Genomic DNA, 25,995 nt, shown 5'->3' with positions numbered 1-25,995 from the left:
TTCCTCCCTTTTTATATAAATGGTTTCTTCTATATATGGTTCTGTACCTTCATTTGACAAATTCTGGAGATCTTTCCAAATCAGTACATAGAGAGCTTATGAAAGATAGTAAGAATTATCTTTATAGTTGTTTTATACTCAGTCGGATATATGAATATTGGTACATTCTAAAATGCCACTTTGGCAGTCAAGAGCCTTACATTTTCTTCATATACTTTGATCCAGTCATTGATCTTTCAGGAATCTATCCTGAAGGAATTAACAAGAGATAGGGCAAGGACTGATGCATACAGATATTTACTATATGATTCATTATAACTACATCCCTCCAAATAAAGAATGAAATAGAAAGCAACTATAAACAAATAATTAGGTAAAAATAGTATACTCCTGAAAAAGAATAGCAGGTAGCAATTAAGTATTTATGAGAACTTGAGTAATACAAAAAAATGAAGCCAATCTAGTGAGATACAAAATTGAATAAATAATGCAATACCAATTATGTTTCTAAACGCACATATGGGGCCCAGGGATATAAGGAGCAAAACATATGCAGTGCTCCAGAGGCTACCTCTAGTGTCCTCAAAAAATGCACACAGTAGGCTGGAGATGGCTCAGCATTTAGGGGCACTGGCTGCTCTTCTAGAGGAGATAGGTTCAATCCCTAGCACCCATGTAAGTCTACAACTCCAGTTCCAGAGGATCTGACACCCTCTTCTGACCTCTGCAAGCACTGGATGCATGCTGTGCACTTACACTCGGACAAAACACCCATACACATAAAATAAAATGGAAAAAAATGTAACACACACAGAAAGATCAAAAGGAAATATAACTAAATGTTAATTGCTTTCAGTTAAAATTACAGGTGACCTTTTTCTTTTTTATAATCTTCTGTATGTTTCTCATTTTGAAGAATAAGCATGTATTATTTATTAAAATCAGAAAAAAAAGACTCCTAGCCCAGTATTCCATTCTAAACCAGGAGCCTATTTGTCTCTCTGATTCCTTATGTCTCCCCAAACATCTATCAATAGCTAGTCTTTACAGAAGGAAGAACTACTGAGTAGGTATAGAAATAAACATATTTACTTCTTTCCTTGTCCAGGCTCTAAAGGCCAAGTTCAGAGCTTTACCACCATGGACCAAGTAGGAGGCCGGGTGTCTCCTGTTCTCTCTCAAACCTAAAGCAGAGAGAAAAAAGAATACGAAGAATGTCAGTACATCCATTCAGAGGGATGAAGGACTTGTTACCTTTATCAGACAACCAAAGAAAATGCTGACAATTCTAGGCATACCTTCAGCTCTGTTACACTAGTAGTGTTTAGTTACTGAGAACTTACTAAATACTAGGCAGCTGTCATTTTATCCTGAAATCTACCTTGTAAGCAAAGTTCATTTTATAGTTCAGGAAACTAAAGGTCTGAGAGGAATCTTTTTTGTTTGTTTGTCTGTTTGTTTTTCAAGACAGAGTTTCACTGTGTAGCTTTGGAGCCTGTCCTGGAATTTGCTCTTTAGACCAGGCTGGCCTCAAACTCAGAGATCTGCCTGCCTCTTTAATGCTGGGATTAAAGGCATGTGCCACCACCATCCAGCCTAGGGGAGTCTTGATCAAAGATATACATGTAGTAAGTGCCAGAGCATAGACTAAAAAGTCCTGTCTATTTGAATATGAGGCCTATATTCCTTCTATTAAATTATTCTGCCTTTTTTTTCCAGAGCTGAGGACCGAACCCAGGGCCTTGCGCTTGCTAAGCAAGCACTCTACCACTGAGCTAAATCCCCGACCCCTATTCTGCCTTTTAAGTCCTAAAATTGTCTATGCTCTGCCTTACTTCATGAGGAAAGCATTAACAACCAGTTTTAGGCTTTAGAAAGATTTTTCTACTGAACTAAGCTGTTCAGAAAAGGTAAATGAGCCATTAGCTTGAACACTTACATGACAATCTATCAAAGTGGCAGAATATGGGCTTGAAATATTGGATAAGAGACTATACTCACTGGGCTATGAGGTCCTTTGTAACTGAGATACTGATTCCTTATGGCCAACTCACCTTAAAGAATCAATCTCAAGTCCAAGCAAGGGACCCACTTCATTTCAAACAAGACCAAGAAAGGAAAATCAGCAAGTTGGCTTCCATCTGGGCTGATACCCAAGAATAAGCACGATGATGCCAGGGTGTCAGGACTGGGCTTTATCCATGAAGGAGGCACATTCAGGATACTAATAAAAGAGTAGATCCTAATAGATGCTATATGATTCCATTCATAGAATATTCTTCAAGTGACAAAATTATAGGGATGGAAAAAAGATTAGTAGTTTCCAGAACTTATGGATAATGTAGGGGGAGAGACTGAAATATAATGGATGTGGCACTTTTTAGATTGTAATGGCCACTTTCTTTTTTAGTTAGTATACAGAAATATGAAGTAAGAGGTTTCACTGTGACATTTTTATACATATGAATCAGTGTATTTTATTCTCATTTACTCATCCCACTGCCCTCCTCTATCCTCTTCCTTACTCTAGTTCTGGTTTCTGCTTCCATGTTACATATATTCTATTACCCTTTTGTTCTGTCCATCCCTCACCATGTGTGTCCAACCTTCTGACATTGCAACCCAATGCTGTTATCTTCAATGTTCACACTAGATAACCATGCAACTGAGTTACCAAAACAAACTGCAAAACCACTTCATAACATCTTAAGTCAGTTTACAATTTTGTGCTGGGCCCCATTTTCTGCTGTCCTTAGCAACATAGCTGTATGCAGCTCTTAGACCACAGGTTGGACACACCTGCTAGACCTCCTCTCTACTCATAGTCCCCTTCTACTTTGATATCTCTCTCTCTCTCTCTCTCTCTCTCTCTCTCTCTCTCTCTCTCTCTCATACACACACACACACACACACACACACACACACACACACACACACCATAAATTTAAATCTAGATTCCATATATGAGAAAAAACAAAATTTGTCTAAGTCTGGTTATTTGATTTAACATAATGATCTCCAACACATCCATTTTCTGCAAATACCAAAATCTCATTTTTTCATTACAGCTGAATAAAGTTCCACTGTGTCCAAGTAGCACATTTTCTCTATCTACGATCTGTTTATGGACCTCTAGGCTGCTTCTATATCTCAGTTATTGGGAATTTTTATTATATATATTTAAGATATTAATGCTATTTTGATATACAAAGCAAGGCACCAGCAGCATTAGCAAGCTTTCTTCTCCCATTCTTCCTTTCCATAATTTCCACACTCCCTCTTCTTCCTCCTTTCTCTCTTAGCAAAAGTGATAGCTGGTAAGGAGAGCCATACCTCGAAAGATGTCCAGAATGTGTTTTCCCACATACCAACAGATGGTCTCAAAGTTGGGAAACTTGAAGAGGTCTGCTGTACTCAGCCGCTTCTCAATTTCATAGGCTCTGTAAGAAAACATAATGACTATAAAAAGGATCTATTTACTGAGCATCTATTATTTACCAAGTATTATTCTTTGTGATATGTATCTGCTATATTTAATCCTCACAGTGACACTGTAAAACCCTATATACAAAGAAACTTTGGGTTGAAAGATTATGTGACTTGCCCAAAGGCAAATTAACAACCAAGTGAAGAAAGGGTATTAACCTTGTCAAACTGAATGTCATCAAGAACCAAGATAGGGTGGTGGTGGTGGTGCAAACACCTTTAATCCCAGCACTCTGGAGGCAGAGGCAGGCGGATCTCGGTGAGTTCGAGGCCAGCCTGGTCTACAGCGTGAGTTCCAGGACAGCCAGAGCTACATAGAGAAACCTTGCCTAGAAAAACCACACATACACAGAGGAAGAACAAAGATACTTTCCTTTCTGGTTGTCTTCATCTTAATATACTGCATTCCTTAGTCAAGAGGAAAACACAAGGACTATAGCACATAAGAATGGACAATTTCAGAACTCACTTGAGCTGCATTTCAATGTTAAGGCTATGTAAGAAGTTCCCTCCAAAGGCTAGGCAGTCCACAGGGGTCAGCACAGCGTGGATCCATCCTGTAGTATAATAAGGTAAAGATCACAGCTAGCAGAAGACCTATCATCCTTTGGACACCTCACTGCCTAGTCAGTTTAACCTTGGCTCCATAAAAATAGTCTATCACTGATTCAAAATACTCTTACTTTTTCACAACCGACCCTGTTATTACTGTAACCCTGAACTTAATCAACTTATTTCTATTGCTTTACCTACCCTCTCTTACCTAAAAGAACATCACTCTTTTGCTAGGACTATTCTTTCTTAAATGCACACCACTAGAACACAGTTATTCATTCCCCTTGCCTTTGATCTAATTTTGCAGCATTATGTTTTTTCCTTAAATATGTTCCATATTCATATCCCTTTGCCACCCCTTAATCCAGAAAGTTCACGTCCCTCCTTCTCTCTCATATTGGCTACTACTCCAAAGTAGTCCATTTTTAGATTTATTTGTTTACTTTACATCCCAACAGCAGCCTCCCTTCCATCCTCTTCTCCCACTCCCTCTCTCCACCTCCCCTCTGTACCCCCAAACTACCCCTCCTCCATATTCACTCAGAAAGGGGCAGGTTTCCCATTTTATCAGCAAAGCATGGCATATCAAGCTGTCATAAGACCAAGCACCTCCCCCTGTATTCAGGCTGAACAAGGCAATCCAGCATGAGGAATAGGTTCCCAAGAGTCAGCCAAAGCACTGGGGACAGGCCTACTCCCATTGCCAGGAGTCCCAAAAATAGACCAAGTTACACAACTGTCACATATATACAGAAGGCCTACGTAGGTCCCATACGGGCGCCCTGGTTGTTGGTTCAGACTCAGCGTTCCCAAGAGCCAGGCTAGCTGTTTCTATGGGTTTTCTTGCGATGTCCCTAACCCCCTGGCTCCTACAGTCTCTCCTCCCTCTCCTCATCAGGGATCCCCAAGCTCGGCCCAATGTTTAAGCATCTCATTAGATGCTGAAAAAGCCTTTGATAAAATCCAACACCCTTTAATGATAAAAGTCTTAGAGAGATCAGGGATAAAAGGAACATACCTAAAATAATAAAAGCAATACAGAGCAAGCCAGCAGCCAACAACAAATTAAATGGAGAGAAAATCAAAGCAATTATACTAAAATTGAATAAGACAAGGCTGTCCAATCTCTCCATATCTATTCAATATAGTACTTGAAGTTCTAGCTAGAGCAATAAGTCAACAAAAGGAGATGAAGGGGATACAAATTGGAGAGGAAGAAGCCAAATTTCTGCTATTTGCAGATGACATTATAATATACATAAGTGACCCCAAAAATTCTACCAGGGAACTCCTACAGCTGATAGACACCTTGAGCGAACTGGCTGGATACAAGATTAACTCAAAAAAAAAATCAGTAGCCCTCTTATATACAAATAATAAAACGGCTGAGAAAGAAATAAGGGAAACAACACCCTTCACAATAGCCACAAAAAAAAAAACATAAAATATCTTGGTGTAACTCTAAGAAAGCAAGTGAAAGACCTGTATGACAAGAACTTCAAGTCTCTGAAGAAAGAAATTGGAGAAGATATCAGAAGATAGAAAGATCTCCCATGCTCATGGATCCATAGGATTAACATAGTAAAAATGGCAATCTTAGTAAAGCAATCTACAGATTCGCAATGTAATGCCCGTCAAAATTCCAACACATTTCTTTCTTTTTTTTTTTTCTCGAGACAGGGTTTCTCTGTGTAGCTTTGCGCCTTTCCTGGGACTCACTTGGTAGTCCAGGCTGTCCTGGAACTCACAGAGATCCGCCTGCCTCTGCCTCCCGAGTGCTGGGATTAAAGGCGTGCACCACCATCGCCCGGCAACACATTTCTTTACCAACTTGAAAAGAACAACATTCAACTTCATATGGAAAGACAAAAAAACCAGGATAGCTATAAACAATACCGTACAATAAAAGAACTTCTGGAAGTATCACCATCCCTGATGTCAAGCTCTACTTAAGTTCTACTAAGAAAAACAGCATGGTATTGTGCCTGAGGCCAAATAAAAAAGTAGTGAATGGGGTGGATAGATGGCTCAGTGGTTAAGAGTACTGGCTGTTTTTCCGGAGGACCTGGGTTCAATTCCTAGAACTCAGATGGCAGCTCACAACCAACTGTCTGTAACTCCAGTTCCAGGGGCTCTGATACCAATACAAATAAAATAAAATAAAATTAAGAAATCAAAATTATACAATGGAGAAAACAAAGGATCTTCAACAAACGGTGCTGGCATAACTGGATGTTGGCATGTAGAAGAATGCAAATAGACCCATATCTATCACCATGCAAAAAACTCAAGTCCAAGTGGATCAAAGACCTCAACATCAATCCAGTTACACTGAACCTGACAGAAGAGAAAGTGGGAAATAGCCTTGAATGCATTGGCACAGGAGACTACTTCCTGAATAGAACACCAGTAGCTAAGATGGACAATTAATAAATGGAACCTCATGAAACTGAAAAGTATCTGTAAGGCAAAGGACACTGTCAATAGGACAAAAACGACAGCCTACAGAATGGGAAAAGATCTTCACCAACCCCAGATCTGACAGAGGGCTGGTCTCCAAAATATACAAAGAACTCAAGAAACTAACATCAAAACAAAAATAATACAATTAAAAAATAGGGTATAGACCTAGACAGAGAATTCTCAACAGAAGAATCTCAAATGGCAGAGAAACGCTTAAAGAAATATTCATCATCCTTAGTCATCAGGGAAATATATATCAAAATGACTCTGAGATTCCATCTTACACCTGTCAGAATGGCTAAGATCAAAAACACAAATGGCAGCTTATGTGAAGCAAGGAGAACACTCCTCCATTGTTGGTGGGGGTGAAAACTTGTACAGCCACTTTGAAAATCAGTATGGCCGTTTCTCAGAAAATTGGGAATCAATCTACCTCAAGATTCAGCTGTACCAATCTTAGGCATATACCCAAAAGATACTTAATCATACAACAAGAACACTTGCTCAACTATGTTTATAGCAGCTTTGTTTGTAATAGCCAGAACCTAGAAACAACCAAAATTTGGATAAAGAAAATGTGGTACATTTACACAATGAAGTATCACTCAGCTGTTAAAAACAATGGCATCATGAAATTTGTAGGTAAATGGATAGAACTAGAAAAAAAATCATCCTAAGTGGGGTAACCCAGACCCAGAAAGACAAACATGGCATGTACTCTTTCATAAGTGGATATTAACTGTAAAGTAAAGGACAACCATGCTACAATCCATAGACCCAGAGAGGCTAAGTAACAAGTAGGGCCCAAGGGGGGGACCTTGGATCTTCCTGGGAAGGGGAAATAGAAAAGATCTCCTGGGTGGACTGGGGGCGGGTGGACATGAGAACTTGAGGGATCCAGTTGGATGGGGTGGAGAAGGAGAGTGCTGAGAGTGATGACTGGAAAGGGGGGCTTTCAGGGTCGGGGAGAAGCCTCATGCAAGGAAAACTCCCATAAGTATACAAAGATGACCCCAGTTGAGACTCCTGGCAGTAGTGGATGCATAGCCTGAACTGGCTACCCCTGTGGCGGAATTGGTGACTACCCTGGTTATCATTGGAGAGCCATCGGATTCAAACTGTTTTTTTGTTTGTTTGTTTGTTTTTTGTTTTTGTTTTTTTTTTTTTTTGGAGCTGAGGATCAAACCCAGGGCCCTGTGCTTGCTAGGCAAGCGCTCTACCACTGAGCTAAATCCCCAACCCCTCAAACTGGTTCTTTTATACCTCTAGGTATGACTAAACCCCTTTAAATTGGTAAAACATCAACACCAATAATCTGTGATATGCTCCATATTTATAAAGTTGAAACCACTAAAACAAACAAAAAACTAGAGCAAATAAACAGCTAGAACCACTGAAAACCAACACAAATTCTAAACCTAAAAATTCATATGAAAATTCAAGGGATCCAAACAAACTAATCTTGGGAAAGATGTATAAAGTTAGAGGAATGATAATTCCAAACTTCAAAACTTACTACAAATGTATAGTAATAAAAGAAGTATGCATTATCTTAAGGACAAACATATAAATCAATGGAAGATATATGATTCAAAAAATAAACCCACATATGGTCAGCTGACTTTTCCTGTTTTTTTTGTCCATTTGATTTTTGGTTTTGCAACACTGGGGAGCAAGTCTAGGGCCTTGGACGTCCAAGGCAAGCACTCTACCACTGAACTACAACTTGAACCTCAGATCAATCAATTTTTGTGAGAGATATCAAGACAATTCAGTGAGGAAAGAATCATTTTTCAAGATAGTCTAGAACAATTAGATATCAACATGCTGAAGAATGAAACTGGGTCCTCACCTCAAACTATATATAAAAACAAACTTAAAATTAATAAAAAGATCTAAATGTAAGAGCCAAAACTAAATTGGAGACTGTGATACATACTTAGAAAGCTAAGGCAGAAAGATGACAGGTTTGAGGCTAGCTGAACTACAAAGTAAGACAGAGCACAGTCTGAGTAAGACAGTGTCTCAAAAAACCCTATAAAATATTTATAAGTATTCATGACCTTGAGTTACCAATACCTATAGAAATGTGTATAATCCTATTGTACAAAAAGCTAAGGCAGCAAGGTCACAGGTTTGAGGCCTGGTGGCTACATAGTAAGACTGAGCACAACCTGAGTGAGACAACTGAAAAACAAAAAACCCTCACAAAAAATCCTGTAAAACATTATCAATACACAGGATACCAGTACCATGAGCAAACAAAGAAAAACTGGACAAGAAAAACAGATTAAGTTGGACAGAATTCATAACTTTCATGTTTTATGGGACACTAACAAGGAATGTCAAGACTCAACTCTTTCTGGGGAGCTATAGGCAATTAATGGCTGCTGGAAGAGAGGGAGTCACAGTTACTGGTAAGATAATTGCCATCCATGCTCATGTAAGCAGCCCTAATTAAATGCAGTGGAGCACACATAGATGTGAAAGTAGGAGAGATACTTGTTTGGAAGAAGGGATTCAGCAGCAGGGAGAGAAGATAATGGGGGACATGAATGAAGTACATATATGTGTATGGAACTGTCAATGACTCAGTTTTTAATGTATTAAAAATAATATCAAAATACAAACTCAAAAATGGGAAAATATTTTTGAACAATATATCTGATAAAGGTACAAAAAATATAATGAACTCTTTTGACAATAAAAGTACTATTTAATTAAAGAATAAATAAAAGATTTCACAAAAATACCAAAGAACAAAGATCTATAAAATACAGGAAGTACTTTTTCAGATAGTCAACATTGGAAGCTGGAGAGATGGCTCAGAGGTTAAGAGCACTGACTGCTCTTTCAGAGTTCCTGAGTTCAATTCCCAGCAACCACATGGTGGCTCACAACCATCTGTAATGAGATCTGGTGCCCTCTTCTGGCCTGAAGTCATACATGCTGTATACAAAATAAATAAATAAATCTTTAAAAAAAAAAAAAGATGGTCAACATTAAAAATCATTAGGGAAAACACAAACTAGAACCTCAGTGTTATACCACTTGACTCACACTAGGATTGCTATGATCATAAAGACAGCAATGACAAGTACTGGAGAAAACATGAAGAAACTAGAACCCTTATACTTTGCTATCTGGAATGTAAAATAGTGCACGTATATACTTTGAAAACAGCTTGGCAGTTCCTCACAAAGGCAAACGATAGAGTTACCACATAATAGAGGAATTCCTTTCCCAAAAGATAAACAAGAAAACTGAAAATACAAGCTGAATATACCTTATCTAAAATACTTCAGATCAGAAGTGTTTCAGACTTGGGACATTTTTGAAATTTTGGAATATTTGCAAATACACAGATATCTTGAGGATAAAAAGAGTTATTCAGGGAATGGGACCCAAGTCTAAACAAAACACTCATTTATGACTTGAATGTACTTTATACAAACAGCCTGAAAGAAATTTTACATACTTTAATGCACTTATGTCTTTGAGCATGATCCCATCACATTAGTCAAATGTGAAATTTTCTATTTGCAGAGTTGCTTTGGCTCTCAAAAGGTCTCAGTCAGTAAAGTACTTGCCATACAAGCACTAGGACCTAAGTTCAGATCCCCATCACCCATGTAAAAATCGAAGCATGACAGCATGTGTCTGTAATTCCAGCACTGGGGAGCTTGGAGAAAGAAAGACTCCTCAGGCTTGTTACAACTAGTCTAATTTAGTGAGAAACAATGTCTCAAAAAATAAGGTGATGGGCTAGACATAAGATGGCTTGGGAATTAAGAAGAACATTGGCTGCTCTTCCAGAGGACCCGGCTTCAATCCCCAGCACCCATAGGAGTTCACAATTGTCTGTAACTCCAATTCCAGGGGATTTGATTGCTCTCTTCGGGCCTCCAGGGGGACAAGGCAAGCACCTGATCCACATCCTTACATGTAGGCAAAAGACTCATAAAAAAATCACTAAAATTAAAAAAATAAGGTGAAGAACACTACCACAGAAAATACCTGATGTCAAATTCTGGACTCCCAGGTGCATACATAGAGAACTATGTACATACAGTCAACATAGAAAATAAACTCAATAAAACATGATTTGGGGGTTTCAGATTATTAGATACTCTTGGACTCCCAAGTGCTGGGATTAAAGGCATGCACCAAAACTGCCTGGCTTGATTCCAGATTTTTAATTAGGAATATTCAATTCATTGCGCATGAATACTCATAGTAGCATTGTTCATAATAGCCGAAAATTATTCCAAGCTAGGTTGTCTGACACATAAGTATAACCGCAGCTACTCAAGAAGCTGAAGCCTGACTGGACTACACAGTGAGCTCAGTGCCAACCTGGGCAATTTAGTGAGATCCTATCTCAAAAAAATAATAAAACAAGTAGGATAAAAAATAATGAATAGCTGGGCGGTGGTGGCGCATGCCTTTAATCCCAGCACTTGGGAGGCAGAGCCAGGCGGATCTCTGTGAGTTCGAGGGTTTGAGGCCAGCCTGGTCTACAGAGTGAGTTCCAGGAAAGGCGCAAAGCTACACAGAGAAATCCTGTCTCGAAAAACCAAAAAAAAAAAAAAGAATAGGGGCTGTGGAAACAGCTCAGTGGTAGAGCATTTACTTAGCATTCACAAGGCTATGCATTTAATCCCCAGTACCAAGAAAAAATAGAAACAACTCAAATGTCTATCAGCTAGTGAATAAAAACAAACAAAGCCGGGCGGTGGTGGCACACGCCTTTAATCCCAGCACTCAGAAGGCAGAGGCAGGCGGATCTCTGTGAGTTCAATGGCATCCTGGTCTACACAGTGAGTTCCAGGACAGCCACGGCTGTTACATAGGGAAACCCTGTCTCGAAAAACAAAACAAACAAACAAACAAAGATATGAAAGTAGAAAGGGAGCTAGATGGTTAAGAAGGAGGTTAGCAGGTGCAGTATGGGGACAGCAGGGAGTGGTGAATATGAAATACAATATATACATGCATAGAAATGTCAGACTGAGATCCACTATTATGGATAATATATGCTAATAGAACATTTGGCATATTCACATAATGAAATACTATTTTGCAGGGGCTGGAGTTGTAGCTCAGTGGTAGAGGGCTTGCTTAACATGAGCAAAGCCCTGTTTGATTACCAGCACTACATAAAACGCAAAAATTAGGAATGGTGGTGCAAGTGTGTAACTGTAGTGCTCAGGAGATGGAGGCAGGAGTAGTAGAAGTTCAAGGTTATCCTTGGCTACACAACAAACATGACTAAATGAGACCCTGTCACAGGGGTGGGGTGGGTGGGGTGGGGTGGGGAGAGACTATTTTGCAATTAAAAAGAGCAAAGTAGTTAAGTAAGATGTCACATGCTTGTAATCGCATACTTATGAAGCTGAGAAAATATTCCAAGTTTGAGGCGAGGCTAGGCCACAGAGCAAATTCCAAGATCACATGAATCTTTCTAACGAGAAAACAAAGTAAGATGGTGAACACTTGAAATCCCACCACTCAGAAGGTGGAGGCAGGAGGATCATATTTCAGGGCCAACTTCAGCTACACACACAGCTGAGTTCAAGGCCAGCCTGGGCTACATGAGATCCTATCTCAAAAACTATTAAAGTGGGCCGGGCGGTGGTGGCGCACGCCTTTAATCCCAGCACTCGGGAGGCAGAGCCAGGCGGATCTCTGTGAGTTCGAGGCCAGCCTGGGCTACCAAGTGAGTCCCAGGAAAGGCGCAAAGCTACACAGAGAAACCCTGTCTCGAAAAACCCAAAAAAAAAAAAACTATTAAAGTGACAACAAATGCTGTGACATGGATAAACTCTGAAAACATGTGAATGGAAAAAAAAAACAGAAACAAAGGACAACAATACATTTATATGGAACCTAATCCATATACAAGGGAAGTGAAAAAGTTGCTGTCACAGCCTGAGAGGAGAACAAAATAAAAAGTAACTATTAATGGGGAAAGTGTTTCTTTTTAAGGTGATGATCACATCCCTGGTTATACAACCTTATAAATATACTAAAAAACAACTGCTAAACTGGTAATTTTAAAACATGTAAATTCCATCTCATTTTCCACAAAGGCACACTTAACAAAAGAAAAGGATATCATAAAAATTTATCTAAGAGCTAAATTGTGGCTGGGAATTTTTAGCATTAAATGTTCACATTAAAAAGGAAGGAATGTCTGAAATCAATAATCTAAAATCCTTCTGAAAACTAGAAAAAAACTAGGAAAAAAGTATAAAATGAACTCAGAACAAACAAGGACAAATAAAAATAAAAGTAGAAATCAAAATTGAAAACATAAAGAGAAAAAAATCAGACAAAAATTACTTATTGCAAAAGATCAGTAAAATTGATAAACCTCTAGCAAGACAAACAGAAATAAAAGACACAGTTAACTAGTATCAGGAATGAAACAGAAGGGGGAGGGAGGGAGAAAAACAGAGAGAATGAATATGAATAAATGAGAATGAATGAATATAGGATAATTCTTTGAAAAGCATAGATGACCACAACTCATCTAATATGGAATAAACAGCTGACAAGATGCCTTTGTTGGTAAAAGCAACATGGGCTAGATAATGCAAAAAACCTTATCAAGATCAAGGAAATTTGCTGGGGGGTGGGTGGGTGGTGGTGGTGGTGGTGGTGGTGGTGGTGGTGGTGGTGGTGGTGGCAGCAGTGGCGGCTCATGCCTTTAATCCCAGCATTCAGGAGGCAGAGGCAGATGGATCCCTGTGAGTTCGAGGCCAGCCTGGACTACAGAGTGAGATCCAGGAAAGGTGCAAAGCTGCACAGAGAAACCCTGTCTGGCAGGGGGGGGGATTAAGGAAATTGAATGCCAAATTAAAACTCTGCACAAAAATTTAAGGTCCATGTGATTTCACAAGAGAATGCCATTTATTTATTGTTTTTTGAGCTTCCCCCAACTTTTCAGGTCCATGTGATTTCACAAGAGAAACCCATTTATTTATTTGTTTATTATTTTTGAGCTGAACAAGGTGGCACATGCCTTTAATCCCAGCAATTGGGAGGCAGAGGCAAGAAGATCTGAGTTCAAGGCCAGCCTGATCTACAGAGACCTTGTCTCAGAAAACAACAAAAAAACTTTCAAGATTTATTTTGTTTTGTTTTTAAATGGAGTTTCACTAAGTTGCCCAGGCTGACCTTGAAAACACAATCCCCCTGTCTCAGTAGGCCAAGTATCTGAGATTCCAGGTGTATTTCACTATGCCCACATTCAATAAGAATATTTCACTATACATTTCAGGAATATTTAATGTTAATCCTCATTAAATAATCAAGAAACATTTAAATTGGGCAGAGATACCTTGTTTATAGGAGACTCAATTAGATTTCAGATATGAACTCTCCCCAGATTGAGACAACAGGGCTATTTTTTTAAATGTACATACTTAGCTCAGGATATAGCTCAGTAGAACACTAGCAAAATACACAAATTCAACTCTACATGAGATCGAAGAATCCTAGAAGTAAAACCCAGGCATGAACTATTAAGAAAGAACTTTTCCATCCTGGGTTATTCAACATTATAGACTACAACATCAGCCTCACAGTTATTATCCCTAGAGTCATGGTGCTGACTCCATCTACCTGTATACCCAGTTGACATCAACCCAGAAGCAAGTGTTCAATCAGCTTCCTCCTGCCTACTCTGCCATCTGCAGCCTCCACAAGCAACCACACTATCTACTGGCCACCATATAAATTTTCTTGAGGTCTAGTTCTTAACCTCTCAGCTGATGAGAAAAAGAGATGTCACATCGTGAGATCACTAAATTATGGGCAGGATTTGTTGCAGGGTCACTATCTCCCTTTTTCTGCCCTTCCCATCCTCCCCTCTGGAGGGACTCAGGAATGACCTGTAGGAATGAAAAGTGTTTGTCCTTGCTTCACAGAACACTTGTAGCACTTTTCCACCTGGTCACCAAAGAACATCTCGTTCTGATTAGAGGAGCTGCTCCAGCACTCAAAGAGAGTCAGATTAGCATTTGTTGGACGGATCAGGTAGAAGATCTTCTCACCCTAAAATAAAAAAAAAGATATCATACCAAAGGTTTCAAGAAAAGTCCTTCTGGGGGGAAGGGATCTTCCAAAGGACCAAATCTCTTTCCCATGCTCCATAACCACAGCAGTATGCCAAACCTATTTCCCAATTTTTATATCATTTTTTATCTACTGCTGAAATTTTCTTCAAATTTTACAAAACAATCTGAGGGAGGTATTTAAATCAAAACTGTTTAAGTTAGGAGAAATATATAACAAATGCTCTTATTTTAGATGTAATACCAAATGAGAAACGGCCTCTATAGATAAGATCAATACTAATAGTCCTAGAATTTAAGGCCATACTGATGAGAATAAAATTGAATCTGCCTTTAAATGCCAGTTACACAGTGTTCTTTCCCACACCTACAATCAAAGTTATTAAGTTTAAAAGTTCAGTAACTGCCCAAGGACTTCTAGAAGATTACTTTTCAGTAGATGATTATCTGTTGGAAGAATATTTTATTTCTTAATTGTATTTTGCTTGAATAATCATCTGAGAGACAATTTGGTGAAAAAGAACCATATCCTAGCATAAGGATAACTCTGGTAGCTTGGCTAATATATTATAAATTTAAACAGAGAAAATGATAATATGCATTACAAAACTAGATATGTGTACTGTACAACGGGAGAAAATGGACAGCCTTCACAGATTAGCTAATAATAGTATTATATCAATTTCCTGATTTTGATAACTGTTCTGTAATTACTTAAGAGAATACCTTTGTTCTTAAGAACTATATAATGAATTACTAGACATAAGGAGACACTATCTTAAGGATCTAAGGAGACACACACTAGAACTACTCCCAAATGTCTCAGGAAAAAAATACAGTCACTTCATTTTGTTTGCTTTGGAGAAAGAAAATGAAAGAAAGCACTTGTGAATCTGGATGAGGAACACACAGGAAATCATTTAACTCTTCTTGCATTTTTTCCATGAAAATATTAAAACATGCATCTGCACAACAGCATTTTCATTTACATGCTCCAATTCTTCATGATAAACCAATGAGAACAACTAATTGAAGATGTATGATCATTTTGCACAACAACCATAAAGCAAATTTTCTGTTCCTTCCTCGGCACTTCTGGTAAGACAACTAAATAGAATAAACAGTGGTGAAAACAATCAAAATTATTTAAGAAATTGTTTTCCCAACTGCAAACATCCTTTATAGGCACCATACAGTAATTACAAAATCATAACAACCACTAAAAAGAAAATCATAGGAATTATTACTTTGAAAGGAATCCCATTATGTCTGTTTTATCTGTGGTGGCAATTTAGTGACTATATAATTGTCAAAATTCACAAACATATAAATGGATTCTATGGTGCATATATTAAAGTTTGGGGGAGGGAAAAATCAAGAATTTCTACAGTAAACATAAACATTTTCATACATACTGGCAGAACAGAAATATTAAAAATTTCTAATATTAGAAATAATAGAAATTAGTTCATTTAAGAAGGTAACAGTTGGTTAGCCGGGCGGTGGTGGCGCACGCCTTTAATCCCAGCACTCGGGAGGCAGAGCCAGGCGGATCTCTGTGAGTTCGAGGCCAGCCTGGGCTACCAAGTGAGCTCCAGGAAAGGCGCAAAGCTACGCAGAGAAACCCTGTCTCGAAAAACCAAAAAAAAAACCAAAAAAAAAAAAAAAAAAAAAAAAGAAGGTAACAGTTGGGAATATCTTAAGGAATCTACTGTAGTTCAAAAAACTACTTCTGCAGTGCTAGAAATACATAGAAACCAGGGCCTTGCACATGCTAAATAAGCACTCCACCCTTGAGTTATATCCCCAGACCTCAAAAAAGTATTGTTTTAGTGCTGGGGTGCTGCCTAGGGCCTTTTTTTTTGTTTGTTTGTTTTTTTGAGACAGGGTTTCTCTGTGTTAACAGCTCTGGCTGTACTGGAACTCATTATGGAGACCAGGCTGACCTCGAACTGCCTGCCTCTGCCTCTCAACTGCTGGGATTAAAGGTGTCTGCCACCACCGCCTAGCTTGCCTAGAGCCTTCTTATGCAAGCCTCCCTCCCCATGTATTTTGTTGTTGTTGTTCTTTGTTTTGGTTTGGGTTTTTTGAGACAGTGTCTCATTCTTTAGCTTAAGCTGATCTGAAACTTACCATATACCTCAGGCTGACCTCTAACTCATGGCAACCTTCTTGCCTCAACCTTCCAAGGGTTGGAATTATAGGCACAAGTCACCTTGCTTACCTTCAAAAACTTTTCCCTTAAGGATCAAAACTAGAGGTCTATCTACCAAGTAAGACACCTTGATAGAGTTAATTATGTCAAAGTGTTACCCAAAGAGAATATGAAAGGCAGATACATCTGGCTGCCTCCAGAAGTCATATTCATTCCTACCTTAAGCACATGATACCAGACTGAGGTCCCACCAAAATCAATGTGAAAATCTGTGTAACTATCCCGCACACTCATGAGGCAGTACTTCTGCACATTGGGTCTCTCAAAGACACTTTCCTCCGGCCACAAGTTCTCTACCCATGACAACTTGCGAACAATCTTGGGTGTTTCCACAAGGTTTGAAAGCCTAGTAAAGAAGGCAAAAAGACATGTAAGCTGACAGAAATTGAAAATTGAAAGCTTAAGCCTGAATAAAATACCCTTGTAGATAAGACAAATAAAAAAATCATTTTCGCTGGGTGGTGGTGGTGGTGGTGGCGGCGGCAGCGGCGGCGCACTCCTTTAATCCCAGTATTCAGGAGACAGAGCCAGGAGGATCTCTGTGAGTTCGAGGCCAGCCTGGGCTACAGAGTAAGTTCCAGGAAAGGCTTCAAAGCTACACAGAGAAACCCTGTCTCAAAAAACCAAAAAAAAAATCATTTTCTCCACAGAACCTAAAGGTATATATAACACTTATTCCTATAAGTTTGATCAGTAGACATTTTAAATTTTATTTATTTTTATTTTATGAGCATTGGTGTTTTGCCTTCATGTATATCTGAGGTGTTAGATCCCCTAGAACTGGAGTTACAGACAGTTGTGAGCTGACATGTGGGTTCTGGGTATTGAACCTGGGTCCTCTGGAAGAGCAGCCAGTGTTCTTAACTGCTGGCCCATCTCTCCAGCCCTGATCAGTAGTCTTATTCCACTCAGCTTCCAAAGTCCTAAATCCTAGTTTCAAATCCTTCCCCAGTAGAAAGTGATCACTTCTGCTACTAAATTGTCATACCTATCATTTCATTTCCCGTCTACTCCTTCAGCACACAGTTTAGAACAGTTGTCTAGTCCCTACCTTGATATCTTCTTTATGAAAAGCCATTATATTACAGAAACCTCCTGGAGCTCAGTTCCATAAATCTGGCTGTGTTTAATCCCATATAAACTCACAAATCTTTCATAACATTATACTCTCCTCTTTGTTTTGACCTCAGGAAATTCAATGAAAACTCTGCATTCCATCTCTACCAACTATTTAAACAAAGACTTATGCATTCGTGTGTATAGTACCTATCCATATGCATCCTAGTCCCCCACCTTTATTTTCTGTTTGTTCCAGTTTTCTTCTTTCCCTTTTCTGCATGTCTCAAAGCTGTCTCACAGGCTTTCTGGATAAAGTGATATATAAAACAACTATAGCTTTTAAATACCTTTAGGTTCTTTAATCTTAAAAGCAACAGCAAGCTAGGTGGTGGTGGTGCACGCCTTTAATCCCAGCACTCAGGAGGCAGAGGCAGGCGGATCTCTGTGAGTTCGAGGCCAGCCTGGGCTACCAAGTGAGTTCCAGGACAGCCAGGGCTGCACAGAGAAACCCTGTCTTACCCCCTACCCCCAAAAGAAAAGAAGGAAACTGGAGAAGAAATTGGCTAAGTTATTTTAAAGTTGAATTGATACCCTACAAAGTATATATCACCGCCTACTCCAAAGGAAGAAACCATTAGAAGAAAACCAAAATATGAATTCAAGTATATCTACAAGTTTTAGACATGTTGTTAGGCTTTTTTGTTACCTTTCCCCTCCTACCTGGTATCAGAGAATTCCAAACTAATGACATTGAGGACTTTTTCTCTCTTTCCACTGTAATAATATTTCACAAAATCACCGAGTTTCATCTTGCAGTCAGCCTGGCGGGCCACATCAATCACATCAATCTCTTTGTCAGAACCTGAAGTAAAGAAATGATTTCTGTACCAAGTGATCTCAGGGACAAAAAATTCTTGTTCCCTCACCAGCACCTAGAATGGCCTTATACTCAGGAATTCTGTCTTCAGATACTTATGTGTTCAGGGCAGAGAGTAGGAATCTATCACACCCTCTCAAGATCTGGGTGGAAGCCTGTTAGGGTTCTGGAGCTACCTGACAGAGACTCTCAGATCTGCCATGGGTCTGCTTCTTTATTTCTTCTCTTCCACTCTCCCCACAAACTTATGCTCCAGTAATAAATAGTATGTAAGAACATGTGTCAGAGAAAATATGATCCCTAAAATTTGCCAAGTTAAAAAAAGGGGGAAAACCAACTTAATTTTGTGTGGTCTATTAAAAGAAGAGAATTAATATAAACACACACACACACACACACACACACACACACACAAAGAAGGAAAAGAGACTGGTATTTTGTCTCTTTGCCTTGCCAAAGAATGACTTTGGGCAAGGCACTTCATATCATATTCCCAAGATGGTTAGAAAGCAAATATAAAAAGGTGAATTAGAGAAAGTGACTGTAGTCTTTTTGTTTTTGTTTTGTTTGAGATGGGGTCTCTCGATGTAGCCTTGGCTATCCTGGAATTCACTATGGGCTGGTCTCAAATTCACAGAAATCTGACTGCCTCTGCTTTCCAAGTGCTGGAAATAAAGGTAGTATACGTCACCACGCCAAGCGTGACTCAAGTCTTGATGGAAATAGATAATGTCACAGTTAAAAAGGTCTGTGGGGTCTTACCAACATAGTGTTCCACATCCCTCACAGTGAATGATGGAGAAGGTAGCGTCATCCCCAACCCATCCTTCTTCAAGACAAGGATAGGCACACTGAAACTATTCTCTTCCAGGAATTCCACCGTCAGCTGACTTCCAGTGGGTTTCAGAATCACTTCATCTGAGCTGTGTGGGTGACAAGAGAGAAACCCTGACTTTGAGATTTTGCTCACTAAAGGCCTTAATGGCCTCCTACTCAAGGGGCATAGTCTTCCTGAGGGAGTCTTATATGGGTTGACAGTAAATGGCATAAACCTCATATGCCAGAAAGAAATGACCTCTCCAAAGCAGGAGACAAGGTCACTGACAGAGGTGGGAATATATGGTGAACAGACTACTCTTCTCTGAATAACAAAGGAAACTAGTCAATAGCTTACCTAAGAAGAGATATAACTAACAATTTTGACTCATTTGTTCTAACCCAGAATAGCAACATCCAATTTAAAATGTTAGTGAAAAGGGCAAAGCCTGAGTTTTTAAAAAACAGTATATAACCACTTTCTCAATACGTGTACTTATAAAATGGGAATTCTTCTTTAAATTTTTCAGACAATATATTTTGATCATATTTTTTCCCTTCCTTCAATTTCTAGTCATGATGAAGAAAAGATAGTAGATAGAGGTATAGATTAGTACCAGAGCATTTGCTTAGCTTGTATTAGTCTATGATTTCAATCTCTAGAACTAAAAACAGAAAATGGAATAGACTATGAAGAAAAGGAAACTGAGTCGTATTGAAACAAATACATTAACTCAGGATCTGTTCCACTCTTTCTGTAGTTCTAGATGGCCCAAAAATTAAACTGCAAAAAGTAAAGCCGTGAAGGTACTAGGGAAAAAAACATTAATGAGATAAGACCCAGTTATTACTAAAATGGTTAATAAATTGATCTGCATTAAAAACTAAAATTGTCTGCAAAGAAAGCTGTTATAAATCAGTTAGCTTTCTCCAGTGGCGTCTCACTGGGTATATTAGCCACACTAAAGGGTAAGCCCCATGCCCAGCAGTAGATGGCCAACACCAAATAAATTCAAAAGTATTTTTGTAGATTTTATTTGTTTCATATTGCTTTGTTTCTTTTCTTTTCTTTTTTGGTCTTATCTTTTGTTGATTTAATATTTTGTGGTGTTTTGTGTGTGTGTGTGTGTGTGTGTGTGTGTGTGTGTGTGTGTGTGTGTGTGAGAGAGAGAGAGAGAGAGAGAGAGAGAGAGAGAGAGAGAGAGAGAGAGAGTGTGTGTGTGTGTGTATGTTTCTTGTGGGGTTGTTTGCTTTTGCATTGTATGTTTGATTTCTCAAGAGAGAGAAGAGAAGAGTACAGAGTTTGGTGGGTAGGGAAGATCTGGTAGGAGTTGGGGGAGGGGAAAAGCATGATTAGAATATGTTGCATGGGTGGTGGCGCACGCCTTTAATCCCAGCACTCGGGAGGCAGAGCCAGGCGGATCTCTGTGAGTTCGAGGCCAGCCTGGTCTACAGAGTGAGTTCCAGGAAAGGCACAGAGCTACACATAGAGACCCTGTCTCGAAAACAACAACAACAACAAAAAAATTCTCAATAAAAAAATGTGGGAAATGCTTTAGAAAAAAGGAAAAATGTCAATAAAGAGGACTCATAAATAGCTGGGCAGCAGCACACGCGTTAATCCCAGCACTAAGGAGGCAGGGACAGGCAGACCTCTGAGTTTGAGGCCAGCCTGGTCTACAAAGTGAGTTCCAGGACAGGCAGGGCAACACAGAAAAACCCTGTCTCAAAAAACCAAAACCAAAAAAAGTACTCATAAATATACAAAAATCAACCTCTTTCATAATTAAGGTAATAAGTTAAAATAAAAATATTTCACTAAATTTTGATTAGAACAAAAAGTTTAATAGTAAAAAAATTATTGGCCAGTATATAGTAAAATCAGACCCTTGACAAAGTCTGTATGTAAAATTGTACAACTTTTATGCAAACAATTGGCAATATTTAAAGATTCTTAAAGCATATCCCTTTTGACCTAACAATTTCAGTTTTACACACCTAAATCTACAACTGTCCTTGTCATATATGCAAAACCTTAAGTACAGAGATAATCACCTAGGCTTCGCATACAGCCCAGGAGTAGGGTACTTGCCTAGCATGCATAAGGCCTAGGTTCAATGTTCACCACTGCAAAATAAAGATATTGACTACAGAAGTTTTCTTAATAACAGCAAAATCCTGGAATCAATTTAACTGGCCACCAATAGAAGACTGGTTAAATAAAATGTATATCCATTCAATGAAATGCTAAATGACCATGAATGGGAATAAAGAATATCTGAACATGATTTGTGGATTGATTTCCAAGACATAATTTAGGTTTAAAAACAGCCAGGGAGGGCCAGGCGGTGGTGGTGGTGGTGGTGGTGGTGGTGGTGGTGGTGGTGGTGGTGGTGGTGGTGGTGGTGGTGGTGCACGCCTTTAATCCCAGCACTCGGGAGGCAGAGCCAGGCGGATCTCTGTGAGTTCGAGGCCAGCCTGGTCTACAGAGCGAGATCCAGGAGAGGCACCAAACTACACAGAGAAACCTTGTCTCAAAAAACCAAAAAAAAAAGTAATGTGCAAAATACAGTGCTTCCATTTGTTTCAAAAAATAAAAAGGACACAGAAACACATACATGTGGACAAAAAGACTATTTTTGAAAGAATGTAAAAGAAATTAGCTGACATAGGTAGAAGAAAGGATCTGAAGGGTCTGAGGTAGCATTCCTCAGATGCTTATAAATTGACTAAGACAAATGCTGTTTCCCAACTACTGCAGATTTTTGTAAATAGGCCCTAATGTACTCTAAACATCATGTGAAACTCTGGGTACTGTTCCTTAGAAACTGACCAAAACAGAAGTTCCCACCCATAGGAGATTTTGCAGGGCTCAGAAGATATCTAGGCAGGAGGGAAGCACAGTCAGTGGAGAAGCTGAAGGGAAATATGCTCAGCTTCCCATACCCCTGATGCTTAACATTTCTTTGCACAAAGAATCCTCACCTGTCAAAAGTCCTACCCCGGAGTTCTCGAATAAACATAGAACTCCCAGTCTTCACTGGTTTCCCCTTGTGAGTATCATGCCCTTTGGAAGATCCACGGCGTTTTTTCACTAAACCAGAAAAAGACAAGAGGTCATGAGTTGGCCAGAAGCTAAGCTTCCAAGAACAAAGGTCTCAATACTCAATAGGTTCTTATTTTCTAATCTAAAACCCTGGGAGGCATCTCGAGTTAAAGAGAGACTCTAACACGCAGAAAAGCTCCTGGGGGAAAAGAGTGTGCTTCCTCCAGGCAGTTGCTAAATAGGGAGGGAGATAAAGCTCCGCACTTCTGCCCTCTCAGTGCAATAGCTGCGGGCCTGCTGGACTTGCGTAAGCGTCTGCTGTTTCCTAATGAAGACACATCTGAGGCACTTAGGCAAAGGCAATTTGCACAAAGGCAAAGGCCCTCCAAAACTGCCTTTGATTTGTCTCTCCCCTTGACCACTTCCTGATGAAAACCCTAAAATCTACTTACTAATGGAGGGCCCATGTAAGACCTCACAGTTGGGGCAATGGTACAGGTCGATCTCAGCCGCTTTCTCCTCCTCAACACCAACACAACTGGAAAAGAAAAAAAATAGCTAAGGTTTATAAGATTTTTACTTTTAAAAGTTCTAGAACAGTGAGTGCTGTATAGTGCATATCGCTATTTATATTTATATTAAGTAAAATTGGGGGCTGGATAGATGGCTCAGTGGTAAAGAGCACTCACTGGCTGCTCTTCCAGAGGACCTGGGTTTGATTCCTACCATCCAGATGGTGGTCCACAATCCTAACTCCAGTTCCAGGGGATCTGATTCCCTTTTCTTACCTCCACCAGCACCAGGCACACAGTGCACAGACAGACAGACATGTGGGCAAAACACTCATACATATAAAAATAAATATTTTTAAATTATTAAGTAAAATTTAAATGTAGTTCCTCTATCACCCTAGCTATATTTCACCAGCCACATGCAGTTAGTAGCTACCATATTATACAGATTACAAAACACTTTCATCAATGCAAAATTCTACTGGTCTAAAACAATGATGACAAAATGTCATTAAAAAAAGTTCATTAGGGCCAGGTGGTGGTGGCATACACCTTTAATCCCAGTACTCAAGAGACACAGGTAGGCAGATCTCTGAGTTCGAGGCCAGTCTGATCTACAAAGCAAGTTCCAGGACAACCAGAGCGGTTACACAGAGAAACCTTGTTTTTGAAAAACAAACAAGCAAAAAACTTCATTAGGCTTCAGAATGGTCAAAGCTAAAAGAAACTAGAACATCTGTATGTGAATGAGCAGAAATATGTAAACCAAATAAGTAATTTTAAATGTTCCAAATAGCCACATTTAAAAGGAAAAAAAGAGTCCAATGTTCTAGTCCACACTTCTAATTCTAGCATTCTGGAGGCAAAGGCAGGAGGATTATCATGTATTTCTGGCTACCCTCAAGTATTAGACCAGCCTGGGCTATATAGAGAAAACATGTCTCAAAATATTAAAAACATGTCTTATTTTAATGACATTTTATCTTGCTTTATACATCCAAAATACTATTTCTTTCTTTTTTTTTCCAAGACATGGTTTCTCTGTGTAGCCCTGGCTGTCCTGGAACTCACTCTGTAGCCCATTCTGGCCTCGAACTCACCGAGATCCGCCTGCCTCTGCCTCCAGAGTGCTGGAATTAAAGGCGTGCACCACCACTGCCCGGCATGGCTTAGTTTCTTTTTCCTGCTGCCATGATAGAATGTCATGAACAAAAACAACTTAAGGACAGAGGTGTTTATTTTAGCTCATAGTTCACAATTCAAGAGGTGCATCTCAGTAGGAAAGTCAAGGTAGCAGGTAGTTGAAACATCTGGTCACATTGAGTTCACAGTAAGGAAGAAGAAAGCAATGAATGCTGCTGCTCAGTTCCTTTTCTGTTTACACAATCTAGAAAAGTGCCACTTATAGAGGGTGGGTCTCCCCACCTCAATTAAAACACAATCAAGATAATTTCCCACAGGCATGCTCCAAGGCTCAACTCCCAGTGATTCTAGATTTCATCAAGTTAACAACTGACATTAACGATCAGGCCTTGTATGAGATGATGACTCCCTCCTCTTTGAGTTTCATACCATGCAGCCATACCACTTCCTGCTCCTCTACTTCCAGTTACCCTTTTCCCCAACACATCCCTTCACTCATTGAAGAACCTGCTCACAGATTTTTCCCCACCACAATTCTTTTCCCATTCAATATTCTACCGGGTATTAGTATTAATGTGGAGACCCAACTTGCTGGGTTTACTCTTCTTTGATCTTATCATCTCCAGATGATAAGTTACCTCCACTCTCATTTCAGCTACTCTCATGACCATCCTCCAGACTTTGTCCAGCAATTGTTTCACTTCTAGAATATGAAATACATACACCATTTCTTTGATTATAAGTATATCCATCCAGCTCTCACTACACCTGTTCTTTGCTCTCAAAAAACCCTAGCTGCTCCTCCTTTCACCCATTCTTTGTTTTGTTGTTGTTGTTGTTGTTGTTGTTGTTGTTGTTGTTGTTTGAAACAAGGTCTCACTGTGTAGTCCTGGCTGGCATGAAACTCAAAGATCTAACTGTTTCTGCCTCCTGGCACCAGGATTAAAGGCCTGTGCCACCACACTACACATTCTTTTTTTAACTTTATACTGTTTTCAGACAAGGTCTTACTGTGTAGCTTAGGCTGACCTTGAACTCATAATCCTCCTGAATAATGGGATTATAGGCAAGCAAGCATTGGGATTACAGGCCTATGGCACCAAACCCCTGCCAAATCCACCTATTCTTGACTTCAACCTATTTACTATCTAGTTTAATTCCAGCATTCTCCACTTGCCCTACTGTCTTTCATCACATTTCCAAACCTATCCCTAGCTCGATCCCTATCTAACACTAGACTACTGGGTGCGCTGGAGAAAATCAATCACCCATTGGACTGGAGGCAAAATAAATTCACTAAAATGTGTAGATTATATTGGCTGATAAACCTCCTACAATTTCCCACTTAGCTCTTTCCTTCCCACTATCCACAGTAAACTTCAAATCTTTGATCCCACTATCTCTCCTTCTCTCCATACAAATGATTTACTTACTTCTTGGAAAAAAATCAGAAATGAAATAATCAGACAAGAACTAACTTGACTTTCTAGTACCAACTCTACTTCCTTCACCCATCCTTTCCTCCTATTACAACGGAAGTACTATCTTTCTTTCCTCCTAAAGTCAGTGTTTGCATTTAGGTCACATATTTTTTTTTACTTTCTCAATTAATTGTCCCTTCTTTTTAAAGTATCTTTAATCTCTCACCCTGTTTCTTTTTCTTCCTTCTTTACTATTGTAAACAAGCACTTCCTTCTTCACCATTTAAACAAGTACACTGACCTTAATGAACAACAAAACCC

At 39.3% G+C, this 25,995-nt stretch overlaps 1 protein-coding gene across 5 annotated transcripts in view; it reads right to left on the bottom strand.

Annotated features, from left to right (window-relative positions):
- Phf8 (PHD finger protein 8) overlaps nucleotides 1-25,995 on the bottom strand; it is a 99,547-nt gene that overhangs the window by 55,997 nt on the left and 17,555 nt on the right. For all 5 annotated transcript variants that reach the window (XM_006993979.4, XM_015987500.3, XM_042269713.2 and 2 more), the window contains exons 3-11: nucleotides 23,051-23,136; nucleotides 22,538-22,646; nucleotides 19,499-19,659; nucleotides 18,580-18,721; nucleotides 16,960-17,146; nucleotides 14,403-14,565; nucleotides 3,956-4,043; nucleotides 3,334-3,440; nucleotides 1,093-1,184 (exon numbers count right to left, since the gene is read on the bottom strand). In XM_006993979.4, the coding sequence (XP_006994041.1) occupies nucleotides 1,093-1,184; nucleotides 3,334-3,440; nucleotides 3,956-4,043; nucleotides 14,403-14,565; nucleotides 16,960-17,146; nucleotides 18,580-18,721; nucleotides 19,499-19,659; nucleotides 22,538-22,646; nucleotides 23,051-23,136 (1,135 nt within the window). The remainder of the gene's footprint in view (nucleotides 1-1,092; nucleotides 1,185-3,333; nucleotides 3,441-3,955; nucleotides 4,044-14,402; nucleotides 14,566-16,959; nucleotides 17,147-18,579; nucleotides 18,722-19,498; nucleotides 19,660-22,537; nucleotides 22,647-23,050; nucleotides 23,137-25,995) is intronic.

The sequence above is a fragment of the Peromyscus maniculatus genome, chromosome X, assembly GCF_049852395.1.
Source record: "Peromyscus maniculatus bairdii isolate BWxNUB_F1_BW_parent chromosome X, HU_Pman_BW_mat_3.1, whole genome shotgun sequence".
Lineage (NCBI taxonomy): Eukaryota > Metazoa > Chordata > Mammalia > Rodentia > Cricetidae > Peromyscus > Peromyscus maniculatus.
Note: the sequence above shows the minus strand (reverse complement) of the source record. Positions and strands in the feature narration are given on the sequence as shown.